We start from the raw sequence: 19,021 nt of genomic DNA on the forward strand, positions 1-19,021 counted from the left end.
ATATATTTACCTGCACAGTATGCCAAATGGCAGCCAGTTGGCCTCACAAACTCATAGACATAATAATCTCCTGGACAGGCTTTGACTTTAATGGGATTGGATTGGAAGTAGCAGCAGTTATTGCTCCAGTGACCGCAGACATCTCGAGTGATCACTCCATCCTCAACTGTTGGATGTCCTCCGTTCAGCCACAGAGGAGCATGAGTGCCACAACTATACTCATCAACACATGTGTCCGGCATCTGAACGCTCTGACCCTGAATGAAGAGACGGTACCAGCCGTTCCAGCTGACCGCAGTGTCACACATTATCTGAGAGGAATGTTGATTGTTGGTGGCTCTCCATGAATCATCCAGGATAGTGTAGTTGTAGCAGGGGTCAACAGGGGGAGCTGTTGTCATGGAAAAATTACAAATATACATTTTGCTGAATAAATGAAGCTGTGATATGTATTTTTGGTATCAGTTGTGCTATAAAACAGCCACATTTGAGTCCCTTTGCATTTGGGTACAAATATTACAAGCAAATTGACCAAGAAGTCAGTGCTTTCAAAACCTCTATTTGCCTATTTGGTCTATTTTACCACTATTTGCTAAATAAATAAAAATGCAAGTGGTTCCCTGCACAGACTGTTGACTGGAAATCACATTTTAATTACACATCTTTAAAAACTTTTCTGGGCCGGCAAGTTTCAATTACAGAGAAGCCTGGAGGAGTGAGACAGCTCTCAGATTTAATCAAAAATGTTTCGAAGATGAATGAAAGTCTTACAGGTGCTGGAACAACATGAGGGTGAGTCATTTCTGACAGAATTTTCATTTTTGGGTGAACTATCCCTTTAATTACATTGCTTATTACACTTAGTTCATTGTGCATGTTGTCCTTCAAAATATCTTCTTTTGTGTTCAGCAGGAGAAGGGTATTTATACAGATTTGGAACAATTTGAGGTTGAGTAAATTAGGAGATTACATGATTTTCATTTTTGGGAGAACTATTTCTTTAAGTAATTTCCTCTCTGATTTTTGAGATATGTGAAGAGTTTGGGGTTAGGAAATGAATTTAAGAAATGCTGGTGGTTTAGATCTCATTATCAACAACACTTCAGTACTTCACATTGCCTAAAAAAATATTTTTTGCTTGCACAAGAGTTTGAATTGCATACTTATTTGTGAGCTGTATTACTAATTTCTAATTTGATTTTCTTACTTGCCTTTCCTGCACAAATTATTATGAATTTACTTAATGAGATAAACAGGAATATTTCAATGTTAAATAATGAATCAACAATTCATGTTTAAGAAAAATTGCATTTACAAAAAAAAAAAAAAACGTTTATGAAGGAAGTAAGACAATACTTTACCAGTGGTTGTGATTGGTGGAGTAATGGATCCTATGGATGGGATCGTCTCTGTTGTTGAGGAGATGGACTGGTTTGAGGAATCTGGTATTAGGAACATTTTATCAACATCAATAGTTTACAAACAAAATCCAGAAAAATAAATGAATGAAGATTGTACATAAGTGCTCACCAACACAGTAAGCTCCACAAAATATTGGCTTGACAAACTCATAAACGTAGTAATTTCCTGGACAGGCTTTGACTCTTATAGGATGGGATTTGTAAGTACAGCAGTAACCCCATGAGGAGACACAGACCTGACGGGTGACCACTCCATCCTCCAGCTGTGGGTGAGCGCCGTTGAGCGTCAGTGGATTATCAGTGCCACACATGTACTGATTTACACATGATTCTGGCATCTGAGTATTTTCACCATTGTTGAACATCCTGTACCAGCCATTCCACTCCACATTATAATCACACATGCCATAGTAGTTATAGTTGTCTGTGGATCTCCAAGGCTCATCCAGACTGGTATAGTTGTAGCAGGGGTCGACACTTGGGGTGGAGAAAGGCACTATTAAGGAAAAAGGAGAAAGAGAGCATTATACTGTATATTGCAGATTAAATATATTCAAGATGATAATATGCAAATACAAACCAATACAATTAATGACAAGCATGTCAGATAATAAGATGAATGAATATACCTGCACAATATACAGGAGCTGGGATTGAAAGAGTTGGTCTGGTAAATTTGTAGATATAATAATTTCCAGGACAAGCTTTGACTTGGATTGGGTCGGATCTGTAGCGACTGCACTGATCATAGTGAGTACCGTAAACTTCACGAGTAACAACTCCATCTTCTAGCCGAGGATGAGAGCCATCAAGCCACAGAGAAATATAACCTCCACATGACATGTAATAAAAACACCACTCAGGCATCTGAGCACTTGATCCATCAATGAAGAGTCGATACCAGCCGTCCCATTCTACACGAGTGTCATCATGATCAAATATGAGTCCATTACTAGACCAGTAATTGAATGTGCTTCTCCAGTGGTTGTCGAGTGTGTTGTAGTTATTACACGGGTCATAATCTGTTAGAGTGAGAGATGATGAGACCAAAACAAACAAGTTACATCTCAATGAGGAACTTCACAAGCGCAAATCTGAACCAGTCAAACACTGTAATAATGAGATTCATAAACCATTCATACACAATGCAACTGTGTAATAGTGAAAATGTTTATGCACCAAAAAATTCATTTAAACTGTAATGCAAATCTTTAATTGAAAAGAAATAATTTTTAATAACACTAAAATATTCATATATATTATTTACAACTTACTCAAGTTGATGGTGGATCCAGTGAATATATCTGGACTCACAGTGGAAACCGCCTGTGAAATAGTGCTGACATCTAAAAAGAGGAAAATTCATGTCATGACAGGTCCCGTTCTTCATGATCCCATGTTTCAAACTCTAGTTAGTGTGTAATGTTGTTGTTAGAGTATAAATAATATCTGAAAAAATTATAAAGCTCAAAGTTCAATGCCAAGCGAGATAATTTATTTAACAGAAGTAGCCTACATCGAACGAACGGCCCGTTTGGACTACATCCCTCTACTTCCTTCGTTTCCTTGACGTCAGTAGAACAGTTTTTTGACTAACGTCGACCCACAGGAATGCTCCCTCAACTAGCGCACTTCTTATAGCCTAACTGTGTTGAAGTAAAACTGACGCTTCATCTTTTGTGTGACGTACAATAAACTTTATTGAACTCATCAGTATATGTTTGACCATCATTCAGACTTGGTCCGAAACAGCAGAATTGTTGGCTATTAATAAATAATGGATACATGCAAGCAGATGAAAAATACATTATAATAACCGTAATGAAACTTCTAAACTATACCTGTTCCATCTCTATACAGCGCTCTGACTCTCCCGTCCCACTCCCACAAAAAAACCCTGTCCCGTCCCAATACCAGAATAATGACTCATATTCCCTCCTATTCCCGTATTGTTTTTTTGTTGTTGTTTTTTTTTTTTTTTTTTTTAAAGGAATCTGTCTGTTACAGAAAAATAACTGTAAATCTGTGTGAGATTTCGTGTGAAACCAAACAAATGTGGGTGTCTCACGGCCAATGTGCATGAGAGTTGGCAGTTACGTATATTACAGCCACCAGCTGGTACGGGACCGGGTGTGTAGAGCATGTCATTCACGTTACCAGCCACACCAAAGCAAACAGGAGAGCATAAAGAGACGTGGCAAATATAATTTAGTTCAAAATGTATTTTTTTAGAAACTGTATATTTATGTATAAAGGCGGGTATCATAGACTACGTTCACACTGCAGGCTGAAACGACCTAATTCCGACACAGACACAGATCCGAACTTTTCGAATGCGACCCACCCAGGCCACTTAATCCGATATGTATCCGATCTTTTAAAATGCGACTTCAAACTGAACGGCCAGGTCACATATATCCGACCCGCATGTCATTACACGCACCTGTAGCTAGCCAATACACTCCAACTCCAACGCGTTTCTGCACTGTTATGGGCCGCCGCAGACGTGTTTCTTCCCGTGAGAGTTAATCGAAGGCGCTCCGCTCACAAACATATGTATGTATGATTATATAATCGAAGGTGGATCTGGTCATTCGGAAGTTACTGATGAATTCTGTATCAGTGAAGCCACTCATCAGTATCCCACCACGTTTCTCTGTACCGACGTTGCTACCACTGCTCCACAAAAAGCCATGGCTTGCTCTCCTCCTGTTTAATTTTCTTCTTAAAACGAGAAGATTGTAAGTGTGCTGGCTCTGTTGTGAAAATAACTTATATTGCTAAATGAGCTCCACTGTTGACATCCATTTAGCTACTTCGGTAACACTTTAGAATACGGTTCCTTCATTAATGAATAACTACACAAGAACTAATGAGTAACACAATATTAACAATCTAGTAACTATTATTAACTAACAAGAAACTCTGATTAACGAACTAGTAAGTAATAGTGCACAGACGAAAGTGGTAGTTCACTATTAAGTAATCAATAACTACTATTTTTTAATACTTCCCAGAGAACTACTGAAAAAGTTTATTAACAATCTAGTAACTACTATTAACTAAAAGAAATTCTTATTAACAAATTAGTAAGTAATAGCTCACAGATGAAAGTGTTACTAGATACTTCAGTGGGAATTACTAATTATTTGGATTCGTATTATAAAGTGAAGATCATTGGAACTAACTAGTAATTACTCAAGTGTTACTAAAGACATTTTCTAAAAGTTACTAAAGTTCACCAAAAATCTCAAACGTTTGCACAAATCATGACTAGATCATGTAGTAACACTTGAGTAATTACTAGTTAGTTCCAATGATCTTCACTTTATAATACGGATCCAAATAATTAGTAATTCCCACAGAAGTATCAAGTAACACTTTCATCTGTGAGCTATTACTTACTAATTATTTGGATCCGTATTATAAAGTGAAGATCATTGGAACTAACTAGTAATTACTCAAGTGTTACTACATGATCTAGTCATGATTTGTGCAACCGTTTGAGATTTTTGGTGAACTTTAGTAACTTTTAGAAAATGTCTTTAGTAACACTTGAGTCATTACTAGTTAGTTCCAATGATCTTCACTTTATAATACGGATCCAAATAATTAGTAATTCCCACAGAAGTATCTAGTAACACTTTCATCTGTGAGCTATTACTTACTAATTCGTTAATAAGAATTTCTTTTAGTTAATAGTTGTTACTAGATTGTTAATAAACTTTTTCAGTAGTTCTCTGGGAAGTATTAAAAAAGTAGTAGTTATTGATTAGTTAATAGTGAACTACCACTTTCGTCTGTGCGCTATTACTTACTCGTTAATCAGAGTTTCTTGTTAGTTAATAATAGTTACTAGATTGTTAATATTGTGTTACTCATTAGTTCTTGTGTAGTTATTCATTAACGAAGGAACTGTATTCTAAAGTGTTACCGCTACTTCCGCAAACAACAAGTGACGTTGTGGACCGTTGAGTATTCTTCTGCGCATGCCGGTCACTTCTGGGTCATTTCACGTTCACGTTCACACAGGAGATCACAAAAGGTCGCATTTAATTGGAAATGTGAACGGCCTTGCAAAAAAAATCTAATTTTTTCAAAAAATCGGAATTGAGCATTAGGCCCTGCAGTGTGAACGTAGCCATAGTTTTATAACGATTCCCGGTCACTCCCGCTGACATTTTTTCAGATCAGTCTGTGCAAAGGGAGAGAGAGCGCGGGACTAGCTTTCGCGTGGCATTCGCAGGGTCTTTCTCTCTCGCTTGCTCTCAGCTCTCTCCCTCTCTGCCATGCAATGTATGTTATGCACACAGTATGTTCAATCTCGCTCTAGATTCCGGGAGATTTTAACTAATTTGCGGGGATGCGGGAGACTCCCGGAACTTCCTGGAGACTTAGGATGTCTGTATGGGAAACTCTGATGAAAGCCTACCGCTTGGATAACGTGCACAATTGATAAAAAAAAACTTTATTGTTCATTAGACGAAACAAAAGCATTTCATTTTCACATGCGTGTAAGCCGCGAGAAAGACAAGATTGCAAATATATATATATATATATATATATATTAAATATATACAAAAGCAATATTCGAATAGTAACTTCAGCATTCGAATAGTATTGATTTTTTAAATATTCGAATTATATTCAAATTTCAGAATTCGTTCCAACAGCCCTACTATAGAGCATCACAGTCCCGCCCACAGCCGGTGACGGAAGTAAAAATTCAATACAATTTCTCCATTGACATTTGAGATATAAGCCATAAAAACGTAACCATACATGGTAGACTTAAAACCAGCTACGGCTGTACTAAGCGATTGTACTGTATATGCTCATATAAACGGCAAAAGTTCATGGCGAACTAAGCTTGTTTTAAGATTAATGCCTTTTATTTGCAATGTATTGGATAAGTACTTCATTACCCACAATCCTGAACAATCCCACAATCATGCATCTGATTGGTGGAAGTCGTGTCACGTGTCTGAAACCCCGCGAAGGTACGTGACAGCCCTATACGTCATTACACGATCTTCAGCCTAAGTTCATTGGTCGCACCTCTGAGACGCCTGCGCGCCATTCGATGTGTAGTTGCCGCAGCATAGCCTATAAGCGAACCAGATGCTCAGTGTGTTAGCATGTGCAGCTGCAAATGCCTTTGCTTCAGTAAATCGAGGAAAAGGAGTTTCCCTGCACATTCACTATATAAAATTCACTGGAGGAAAAAGTTCACGTGGCCGTCGTCAGATTTGGAAGTCACTCAAAAGGCTCTTTCATAGTGGCTTCAGTCAACTTTAGTGAGGCGCGATGGTTAATGGGAGGAGTAGTTCCTTTGCTCGGAAATGAAAATATGTACACAGGCTTGTACCCGCGACTTTTTTTGGATTTTCTCTTCGTTTTTTCACTTGAAATTAGTATATGTTGTATGCTTATGAGTTCAGCCGTAGCTGGTTATCCTCAGACATGCTCTAATACTCTTAAGATATGGATTTTACAAAATGTCAATGGGAGAAATGAATGGGAAATTTACTTCCGGCACCAGCGCTCTCTCGGGCTGTGGGCGGGACTGTGATGCTCTATGAGAGACTGAGCGCGAGCTCATGAAGCTCCGCCCCCTTGTGCCAGCAGCAGCAGATTATTTGCATTTAAAAGACACACTAAAACAGCGCATTTTTCTGAGCCCCAAAAATGACAATTTAAACATGCTGTAAAAAATGATCTGTTGGGTATTTTGAGCTGAAATTTCACATACACATTCTGGGGACATCAGAGACTTATTTTACATCTTGTGAAAAGGGGCATAATACGGGACCTTTAAAAGGTTTAATAGGCTTAAATAAATGAGAAAATCACAGTACCTGTGCAGTATCCTGTACACCGTATTTGTTGATTCACAAGTTCATAGACATAGTAATTGCCTGGACACGCTTTCACTCTGATGGGTTTAAACTTGTGTTCACAGCAGCCTCCCGAATAAGACCCTCCACAGACCTCCCTGATCACCACTCCATCCTCTATCTGAGGGTGAGGATCACTGAGCCACAGATTATAGTATGTGTTACAGCTGTATGAACTAACGCAGGTCTCTGACATCCGGATGTCCATTCCATAGTAGAAAAGCCGGTACCAGCCATTCCAGGAGAAACTTTCATCACAAATGGTATCTCCACTTTCATTGTTGGCTCTCCAGGGACGATCCAGAGACTCATAGTTGTAGCAGGGATCACTGCTGATGCTTTGGAAAGCAACTGTCATGGAGTTTGCAAAAGTATTATATACTGTGTATAAGTATATACTAACTAGCAATCATATTCAAACAAGTAGTGTACTTTCAAGCTCAAAGTGGGGCAAGTCTACAGTAGCAAAAAAACAACAACAACCTTCAGATAGGCACAAGAGGACTGTAGACTAGAGTAATACTACAATGTTTTCATATACCGTTTAAATATTAATTATTGAACAAATCGCCTAAAGTGTGATTTGAGGAATCGTGTAACAAAGAGATCTAGATGCTATTCATCAGTAACATAACCTACTATACAGAATGGATAATGAACTGCACACCACTGATTCTAACTAGTTAAAACATACTTATCTCATAAAACAAAATATACATGTTAAATGATCGAATAGAGCATTTACTCTTAATACTGAAATAAAAAATCATAACAAAAATCCTAAAGATAAGATTGAATATTGTACCTGCACAGTACATAGGCTGGGGGGATGATATGATGGGTTTGACCAATTCATAGACGTAATAATCTCCTGGACAGGCTTTGACTCGGATGGATGAGGAACTGAAGGCGCCACACTGATTGGAATACCCCCAATAATTAGTCCCCAAGACTTCACGGGTCACCACTCCATCCTCAAGTGTTGGATGAGAACCGTTGAGAGACAGTCCAGTTTGACCTCCACATCTCACAAAATTCACACACCACTCAGACATCTGGGCACTTTCTCCATTCAGATACAGCCGATACCAGCCGCTCCATTCAACAAGAGTGTCATCATGTCCAGAGTGCTGATGTGGGCTTTCCCGTATGTTTCTCCAGGATTCATCAAGAGTGTTATAATCATAGCATGGATCAGAGATGGAAGTTGAAGGTTCTGAAAGAATAAAGAAAAACGACAGTTCACTTCGTCAGTCTGTTGACAACAACAGTACAGGTAAACATCTAACATCTGTGTGAAAGAGGAAATATTGGGATGTTAGACTGAAAATGGATTATTAAATAAACTGACCAAACCTATATTTTATACCCCTCTCTCACTAATTAAAAAAAAGAACAGCCACATTTATCTTAATTGAGTGTAAAGGAACTGTACATTTGTTTTCACCCACTTGTCTGCTGGATGTAGCCATCAGAGGATGGGTACATGCATGGCCGTGGGAACATATTTTATCATGGGGGTGCTGGGGGCGGGGCTTAATGGGCGTGGCTTGTATATATTTTGACACAAAAAAACAAACAAAAAAACAAACCAGAAACACGTTTTATTACTATCATAATTATTAATAATTATTATTTGGGAATTTCCCCACCACTTTTTGCCAGGGTCGATTTGTCCCCATCACTTTTAAACATCTCGCGGCACGGATGTACCAATACAAATAAATAAAACATATCCGGTTAACTAGTCTAGCAGAACATTCATTTGTTAAATAAGAGGAGAAATAGCACGCTGAAATGTGTTGTTTTTTTAAATCAAGTGATCAAAGTACTCGTTGACTCAGTGCTGATAAAGTGTTCTCTTGTGGCTCGCGCTGCCACAAGGAACATCTTCACACGGACACGAGCTTGATCAGTTGCGGAGAAATCTCTATTCGTACCGGTGAAACCACAAAGTAAAATGCATTCAAACATTTTGTCATGTCCCTGCTTGACAACAACTGATAAACATAATCGGTTTTAATGAGTCTGGGAAAAATGACTATGCGAGTGTGGAATTAGAACTCAGAAACTCTTGCACGTTAGTCTAATGTTGTACCACTTTACCATTACATTAACTACCATTACAGCACATACAGGCGAATTTGCGGGAATGCAAGGTCTCGAGGTGCATTTTTGTTGAACTTATTTTTAACTTGAGTGCCGCGTTTTGAGAATGAGGTTTCATTCGCGAGACGCGAGCGCAACAGTTGCGTGTGCGTTCACAGTGAAAATCATTGGAACAGTAGCAGAGGGTAATGGAAAAACTCGTTCTTTGTGAACAGCCCTTAATGCCAAAGAATGCTTTAATCAAGACATCTATATTTAGTTTTTTCACATGCATAAAATGAGTGTCAAATCAATTTTGAGATGCTGGACCTCAACCAGTGTCATGTCACTCACTCTATGCGAGATCGACTTTTGCCTTATGATAGGCAGCCTATATTAATTTCTATACAACTATTCGACAACATATGGAAATGAAATAATCGTTAGAGTCGTTTTATAAAGGTAGAAGGTGTTCTTAAAAAACATGCTGAAAAACAAAGTTATTTAAAGTCACGTCATATTAAATTTCAATGTAGTGAAACAGCTGTCGCCAGGGGGTGCTGCAGCACCCTCAGCACCCCTAGTTCCCACGGCCATGGGTACATGCCATGGTGACCATAAAGGGATGGACATGTTCAGAAACAATGCTCAGATGGGCTGTGGCATTTAAACGATGCCCAATTGGCACTAAGGGGCCTAAAGTGTCCCAAGAAAACATCCCCCACACCATTACACCACCACCACCAGCCTGCACAGTGGGAACAAGGCATGATGGATCCATGTTCTCGCCAAATTCTGATTCCAGATTCCAAATTCCAGTTCAAAAACAGATACAAGTCTGCCTGGAAGGGTCATCTGAGGCTCTTCGGGACTGTTTTTGGCACCACTGACTGGAATATGTTTAGGCTGCCACATACAATAACATCATAGTCCTCCAAGAGTACTCAGAGACTGTCACATTCAGCGACAGCAGAGATACTCGGAGCCTATGGCATGGGATGCAGACCATTACGGACTATAAGCCCCAACCGCGGACCTGTGACAGTGATTTTGTGACTGTGATTTTCTCTAGATGTCTGACTACTCAATCATGTGATCCCTCTTACGTCATACTCTGGGGTCCCCCAGCTAACTAGAGCACATGCACATACTTCAAAAATGGCGCTTTCATTCTCTTGACAAACTAAAGGAAGTAGAATGAAATTTGTATAAAGATACAGATCATACTGCATGTTAGCTTGCTTATTTAGTTCATTATTGATCTCTTTCTAAATGTTATACCAGTAAGAAACTGTGCTTCAAACCATGTGTCAAGGGCTTTAATTCCAACCATACAACTTTGCAATGTTGTTTGCGAATGTTCGTTGGAACTGTGGTTTCAGGAAACACTGAATTGTGTTGGCAACAGCTGAACTTGCCACTATAGTTTGCTAATGTTGCTTTTGGGAAACACAGCCCAGATTGTTTCTTACATTGCAGATTAGCATTAAGAAAGAAAGAAAGAAAGAAAGAAAGAAAGAAAGAAAGAAAGAAAGAAAGAAAGAAAGAAAGAAAGAAAGAAAGAAAGAAAGAAAGAAAGAAAGAAAGAAAGAAAGAAAAAAGAAAGAAAGAAAGAAAGAAAGAAAGAAAGAAAGAAAGAAAGAAAGACAGAAAGAAAGAAAGAAAGAAAGAAAGAAAGAAAGAAAGAAAGAAAGAAAGAAAGAAAGAAAGAAAGAAAGAAAGAAAGAAAGAAAGACATCTTGGATGACATGGGGGTGAGTAAATTATCAGCAAACGTTTTTTTAAAAGTGAACTCCTTTAATGCATTTGGATGGAATGACATGAGTGTGTTGCGAGGGATTTGTTTCGATATAATGACTGAACGCAAAGCAGGCAAGTGTTTGAGATTTGTGAAATTTCAAACACATTGTGTCTGGCTTGGGGGTTTTGTCTCAAATCATGTATTACAATAGAACCGCAGTGTATATTAAATAAATCAAGTTAACAAATATATTTATTTTGTATCCAATTTAATACACTACATATATATAACTATATAACTATATAACTATATATATATATATATATATATATATATATATATAGTTATATATATATATAGTTATATATATATATATATATATATATATATATATATATATAGAGAGAGAGAGAGAGAGAGAGAGAGAGAGAGAGAGAGAGAGAGTTATATATATATATAGTTATATAAAAAAAATTTTTGGTAATAATCTCATGTGACTCCGAATAAATTGTTTTTCATTTCTTTTGGAGTCTCCTGTGAAAATCAAGTGCTAAAATATGAGAAGGTTTTAAATCAATAGGAAAACTGTTTCATATGAATTATTTCTACTACATTTATTTCAACATTTGTAATGAAAAACAAAGTATGAATTGAAGATTGGATGAAGTGAAAGAATGATTGTACCTGTTGTTTGTCCATTGGTTATTTTACCTGTTAAATATACAATATAAGCATAATTGTTTATTTGTGGAAAAAAAAAAACAGAAAGTTTATATGATGAATTATAAAACACTCACCATTTATCAAGAGCAACACACACAGTGAGATCAGAAACCTCATTGTGACGAACAGCACCTGTGCACACGCACACACACACACACACACACATGAAATATGCTTCTTATATGTTGTTGTATTTTATTCTTTATTTGTTGTGCACATTTGTAAAATAACTATAACATATACGCAAATACTTAAATAAGAAACAGTCAAACTCATTAGAGCCCAATGGGATAAAACAGAAGTAACTTTACCTGAGGTCTGTGAGATTCTCTCTTCAGTAGTTCAACACAGTGATGCTGAACTGCAGATCTCACAATCTCATCAGTGTCTTATATACCTGTAGGTGGATATTTACTGGAACTATAGGTGTAATTTCGCAAGAATAGCTGAAAACCAGTTTTTAATTTTTCATTTGACATCAAGAGATTTGTTTTTTGAACTCATTGTTTCCTTGTGCACACCTGCATTCACAAAGACATTTTTTTCACTTTTTGTTCACATAGATGTGAATCTAATATGTGGGTATCGACAATCAAGGAAAGAACAACGAGAAACAGCAACAAATCCTAATCACCGAGCTTGATTTACAGAGGATTCATAAAATCAGGTTAAACAGACAAATGCTAGTCCTTTCCTAAATGAGAACGTCATATACGTAACATGTTTTATATATTGTTCGCATTCACAACACCCTTCATTAGACGAGCAACAGGCCTTTGTTCTTAAAGAATTTAAGGAATTAAAACGTTTACTGGAGGAGCAACAATTACACTCTTGCACAATACACAAAGACTTCATTGTCCTTTAAAAAAGCCTTGGCTTATGTGACACACTAATGTGTCCTAATATAACAGTATGTCCCTTCTGTAAATGTACATCAGTGACATATACATTTACACATATTATATAACTAGATGTCTCACCATGTTTATTTGGCTCATCTTAGTTATCAAATGTGCAATGCTTTGTATGTCAAGAGTTTATGGTAAAGAATTGAACGGTAATGTTTGATTAGTCATGACATTATTGTGTAATTGACATACTCCCTTGTCAAAATAGAGATCATGAGAAGCTTGTGAGAAGATGAATAAATGAAGATTAGTTAATGTATTATGAATTTAAATTCACTAAATCTGGCACTAATATACAAATATTTCATCTTCTGAACTACAGTAAAGTATGAGCATCTCATGAGAAGTACTGTGTATTTCCTAACCTGACATTGAGGTTTACTGTCATCTGCATGAATGATGAACGATTCTCAAATGAATGACAATGAATGATTCTTATCAAGTCCAAACATGATAAGAAACCTGAAGATTATTAAGAGCTGATCGTATACTGGCTCTCAGTGAAACTCAAAACCTCATGTATAAACGTGTTATAGAGATAAACAAACTCTGGTTAGAAAATTCTCAAATTCTGATTATCATTTTATCAATACTAATTAGAACCAAACGTTCATCATAAGCTTTTGTGGGTAAATAGATGTGCAATAAAAATAAGCAAATGTAAATCTGATACATTTAAAAACCTGTTATGGGATACGGGATATACGGGCTGAACCACAAGTTGCTCTGTGGTACAAATAAGCTCCATACACAACTGTACACAACATAATTACAAGCTTTTTAATACACATACAGACCCACTTATAAATGACCATGCAGCTACTAAAGATGTAGAAATATGACAGTTATTTGATGTTAATGTTACTATTATTAGCGTTACATTAAATATTGGTTAAAATAAGGGCAAACAAGTCACCTTTATAAAGTGTAAGATATGTTTCATTACAAATACCATAGTTTATTAGTAGTATTGCTGTTGTTGCCATAGAAACCATAAAACCATGGTAATGAAGGGCTTGGTTTTTTCTTTGCCTTGACCTTAAACTCCGGATTCCATGCTTTTAAAAAATAAATAAATAATAAAATATCTCATTTGTCAGGGACAACGCAGCACACATTATTGTAAAACCTGATGAGTTAGTTCAACTCAAACCGTTTGAGGAAACCGATTGCCTTAAGTCATTTAAGTTTATTAACTCAAACAATTTAAGCATAAAAAAATATTTGATTTGTTTTCAAGTAACTCAATAACTTATTGTTAAGATAACTTGGGTAAATAAAGTTAATAGTACTAATTAGTTACTATAACTTAAATCTATGAAGTACACTGTAAACCCGAATAAGTTGGCAGATCACAAACAATTTTTAATAGTATAAACTTTGTTAGCTTTAAAAGCTAATCTGCTGACGTAGTAAATGCTAACATATTAGAAACAGTATGTTATACGCACTTACAAGCACAGAAGTACTTGCAGTATGAGCTTAATAGTATAAAGGGATAATTTGCTCTCAAATCAAGCTGAATGCACCATTTGTCACCATGATGGTAACTATCCTAAAGCCAACATTAACAGAAATTCTTCTAAATTAGCATAACAAAACATTAATCACTACTAAATCTCACACTTAACATTAATCTTACACACACACACACACACACAAAAAGCATACTGGGAAGTATCCCAGCCATTTCAGTTAAACTTAAGTTCGTCTAAATTAAAATAAATAATTTCATCAAACTCAAAACATTGAAATATTTCAGTTTACTTAAAATATATCACTTCTGTGAACTTGAAAGAAAAAGAAAGTGCTAAATACTCATAAAAATTAATTTGACTGAACTAATTCATTGAATTTAAGTTTGTCCTACTCAAACAACCCGGTCTCACCCCAAGACGTCATATAACTGACGTTTTGGGACGTCTTTTGACCATACGTCAATATTCGCCTTTTTAGGGCCCCCTTAAGCGTCGGTAGATGAGGTTATGGGATCCTAACTCTACCCCAGACCTAAACCTAACCCTAAACCTAACCCGTCACCTAACTGACGTTAAAGGTAAAGCGTCAGTTGTATGACGGCCCGGGATCGCCATCTACCGACGTTTAAGGGGGCCCTAAAAAGGCGGATATTGACGTATGGTCAAAATACGTCCCAAAACGTCAGTTATATGACTTTTTGGGATGAGACTGTGTTAACTCAAACCAATTAATTATTTTGACTGTTAGGGTTTATAAAAGGTTTCTAGCCAAAAGGTTAATTTGCAACCCCAGTCCCTGGTCAGGCCTTTCTAAAAAGATAATCCATATATATATAACTACATAGTGTGAGTTACACAATCATCACACAATCACATAACCGTGACCACATTACACAAAACAGCACATCATGTAACAACACAACAGCACAAGCAGGCATCTAGCATAGACAATACATTACTCACACAACACAACTGACTCAGCGGCCACATGTTTGGTTTTGTTTCAGCCAGTGTTTTACTTAATAAAGCTATCAAAATTTAAAAGCTTATATTTCTTTACAATCAAACGGTGGTGCCACATAGTTGGTTTCTGATCCATTGTTTTCAGTGCCTGTTTTGTATAATGAATGATATAATGAGTTTGACTTGTCTGGGAGGATTGGTCCCATATAGTAACACTATAGGATAAATGAGAGAGTACTGTATCATGGCATGAAAAAACAGTAAAGCTGCCGTGTAACTATAGCAACCTTGTGATAACTATGGCAACTTTTCATTGGGGGAAACTAAAGGAGAATTTAAGAGCTTTATAGTCTGGATGAATTAAGGACAAAGCTGACGTTTTCTTATGTGTATAAATGTTCAGTCCTAATAAACTTTAACTTTAAAATATTATTGAACACTATATTTACATAATTAAGAGCTTTGCATTATAATGTAAGTATGCAATATAATGCAAATATAATGCCTTTATTTATTCCTTAATCTATTTTATTTATTCCAATTTAAAGCACTTAACCCAGCAAAACATTACTGAGGAAACGTATGAGCCAGAAAGAAGGCATTTTAATGATAAACCTATTTAAAGCTCTCAATCGAGCACAGAGTCAGAGCAATGCTTGAATGTGAACTTGCGCTCTGTCCTACAAGCTCTTCAATTTCACCTTCTCTCCACCTTCTATAACTAAAAAACTAAAAATAAATAGTACAATAAAATACCTTTTTTTGAACTTCACCCCATCTTGCTTTCTGGAAATAACAATTTAACTGTAAAATTATTCAAAGCCTTTAAAATTAAATGTAAAATAGACAGACGCTTCTCATGACATCACAATAGAAAGGAAGTAAAATGATTGTAAAGATAGCAGTAAAAAGATAGCACTGTGATTATTAAATATTCTTATACTTTTACTGAAAGAAGAACATTACAAAAGGAAGGCCAACCATAAATTTATTTATTTATTTCCTCATTTACCTTTTGGATCATTAAGACCATTTTCATTCATGCCTTATAATATTTGCATGGATAAAATACGTTTTTAAAGAAAATAAATGATTATCACTCTCTAAACTCAAAGACCACAATAGAAATAAATGAATGCAACTTTATTGTGTTACCCTTGACAAAGAATTCGTAGCACGGTTGCATTACTTTTTATGTCAAATAAACTCAAATGAAGAATATTTTTTTGCATGAATGACTGAACATGCAATATATATAAGGAAAGAACATACCCTCTGCTTTAAGAAGAAGAAACTTTAAGAAACTTTGCATTTTAAACAAAACCTGAGAAAATCACGTTTTTGTCAAAGAAAAAATCTGGATCGGAATCAAAACATAGATGGAGTAGACTGAGTCCATCAACACCCCCAACAGTCCTAAAGCTCATCCTGGTCGACATTTCATTCAGTAACATAAGACAGTTTTGATGTATTAATGTTGTAACAATTAATGCAAATTATTAAAAAAAATATTATCCTACATAAAATAACATTTGCAAACCCCAAACCAGTGTGTCCAGTTAAAATGTCATTGAAAAATATGAATGTAAATTGTTGTGGTGCTAAACTAAAAGTGTGTGAGGACACTCATCAGAGGAACAAGTATCAGCATCAGAGAACCACACACACAAGAAGCCTCAGATACCTTCACTTGTTCTGGGACCCACTTATCTGTGGACAGGGGATATAATGAAATGTAGTGAAATATGATTGTATTTACATAAACCTTTATTTACTGAATGACTGAAATAAATGAGATGTTCACCTGTGTTCGCTTCAGACAACACCAGAGGACCCATGGATATGGAAGCACTGTCATGGAAGTCCAGAGACCTGCGCTCTCTCCGCTGGTGTCCAGAGCCACAGTCCTAATAGAGAAAAGAGCAAAATCCAGCTGTGTGAATCTCTGTTAAATATCACTGAACAAACACGATAAAAGAGTGCACAGAGTCTCCAGAAGAGGGCAGAAAAAACAAGCATTTCAGCCTTGAACATTAAACCTCAGCATCATGGACATTTAGAGAGATATTTCTCTGATCGACAGGAATTGATCAATAGCAAATTCCTAAAAAAAATCATTACATTAATTATGAGGGACAGATGTAAATTACTCAATACTCACCGTTGAGCAGCGATTGCTTGACAGAAGGCAAAGGTGAACAGCACAGTGCAGATAAAGCCTAGTGGAGTTTGCAGTGAAGATGAACATCCTGAAGGAGAAACGGCTGGATGTCGAGACGCCGTTCTGCAGCAGATCCACTGTGTCGTCATCTGGATTCGGACACCTGAGAATATCAATAATCACAGATTCTTTCAGTTTTGTATTAACTGTTTCAGATGATCTCATGCTTTAGTTCTGAAATACTGAAAGACAAAGCATGTAACGCAATCCTTAAAAGTATATGATTATAATTTATTGAAATATTAGTTAAGGCTATAGGCTAAAAAGAATAGAAAGAAGTCCTGCTTTACTCTGAAAGGATGAGATCCCAGCGGAGGCTGTAATCGGGATCATTCACAGGTGTAGCCCAACACGTGTCCATCACCAGGGCGAACTGGCGGCTGTCGACCCCCTCAACACGAACTTCCACATGCATCTCCTGGTCGAGCTCTGCATCCACTCGACCAGTGAAGGGCCGGGTAAACTCATCATCCTCATATGGGATCATCCAGACCTGATATCTGCCTTCACCAGCGGGAAGAGTCTTGTTCACCATGCTGTCGAAATAATGGATAGATCTGTGTTAAAACCACTTTTTTTTGTCATGGGTAAAATTCTGAAAATTCCAGAATCTGTATTTGACTCTCACCTTCCCAGTGGATTGATTTCCACATTCATGGAAAGTGTTTGTGATTGAGGATAAGCACAGCTGAAATTAAGCTGCAGGATTTTCTGTCTGCTGATGATTAGACCTTCTGATCTCGGTGTCCCCACAATAAAGTTGTTATAGATGAAGTGGGTGCCGTTAGCCTGTGGACAACAAATATAACATTCTCTAATTTAGCCTAAACTGAATTCAAGGTATTTTTAAAAAGGCAGCAGTGTTTGTACAACAGCAGTCTTTTCTTTGAAATAACTAAAAAAAGAAAGAAAAGTAGCTACATTCTATTTATAAATAGAAACTTTTTTTGATAACTCAACATTATGCATATCATTAAAATATACAAAGCCCAAAATGTATTAGTCACATGAGATCAAGCTGGGCTACAAATTAATGGTGGAAAATGTGGGCAGAAGTTTCAATGTGTTTTCTGGCATTATGATGTGAACCCTTCCCCTCTGGATCTCTTTCAGACTTTGACAAGTCTATAGGGAGGTTTGTTTGGGCCCTTTATTTTGTTGTTACAGATTCAATATCTTTACAGACCGCTCTAGACACTTCTCAAAGTCTCCAAGAGATTCCCCAAGGGGTCAGATCAAACTCTGTTGGTCCTATCAGACACTACAAATATTTAGATGGTGTATTGAATAGATTATACACAGTTAAACCTACCACAAGATTTGTTCCACACTTGTGTTCATCATTATCAAAGAGGAATTCCACTCGGCCGTTCCGGACCGTTCCTTTGCAGTCGGGATCATTGAGGTGTAAGACATCAGCTGGAAAACCAGCCTCAAAGAGCTGACAGCGAGACACAGATATGGAGCCAGAGCTGCTTTCACAGGTTTCTGAGAAATCTGAGGGGATTAAAACACAAAATATTGTCATTGAGGAAATGTCAAAACTAATGCCGAAAAAAAAAAAATGTTAAATGATAC

General features: G+C 36.8%; 2 protein-coding genes across 4 annotated transcripts in view; both read right to left on the reverse strand.

The window, feature by feature from the left end:
• The window catches only part of omc5 (omcin 5), a 33,173-nt gene extending 21,174 nt beyond the window's left edge, over positions 1-11,999 (reverse strand). For 2 of the 3 annotated variants that reach the window (XM_089122401.1, XM_089122402.1), the window contains exons 1-2: positions 11,945-11,999; positions 11,832-11,858 (exon numbers count right to left, since the gene is read on the reverse strand). In XM_089122401.1, coding sequence (XP_088978527.1) covers positions 11,832-11,858; positions 11,945-11,987 — 70 coding nt within the window. In that variant the 5' untranslated portion in view covers positions 11,988-11,999. Of the gene's footprint in view, positions 1-10; positions 392-1,361; positions 1,443-1,530; positions 1,918-2,050; positions 2,444-2,695; positions 2,768-7,279; positions 7,670-8,123; positions 8,462-11,831; positions 11,859-11,944 lie in introns of those variants that run through there. The other variant, XM_089122404.1, reaches the window with a different exon arrangement.
• Positions 12,000-16,213: 4,214 nt separating this feature from the next.
• LOC148971547 (uncharacterized) overlaps positions 16,214-19,021 on the reverse strand; it is a 33,851-nt gene continuing 31,043 nt past the window's right edge. The window contains exons 22-27 of the mRNA XM_089122400.1: positions 18,756-18,940; positions 18,072-18,232; positions 17,734-17,979; positions 17,384-17,546; positions 17,027-17,129; positions 16,214-16,932 (exon numbers count right to left, since the gene is read on the reverse strand). Of these exons, the coding sequence (XP_088978526.1) occupies positions 16,829-16,932; positions 17,027-17,129; positions 17,384-17,546; positions 17,734-17,979; positions 18,072-18,232; positions 18,756-18,940 (962 nt within the window). The 3' untranslated portion in view covers positions 16,214-16,828. The remainder of the gene's footprint in view (positions 16,933-17,026; positions 17,130-17,383; positions 17,547-17,733; positions 17,980-18,071; positions 18,233-18,755; positions 18,941-19,021) is intronic.

Source organism: Pimephales promelas, chromosome 17, assembly GCF_988280905.1.
Source record: "Pimephales promelas chromosome 17, fPimPro1.hap1.1, whole genome shotgun sequence".
NCBI lineage: Eukaryota > Metazoa > Chordata > Actinopteri > Cypriniformes > Leuciscidae > Pimephales > Pimephales promelas.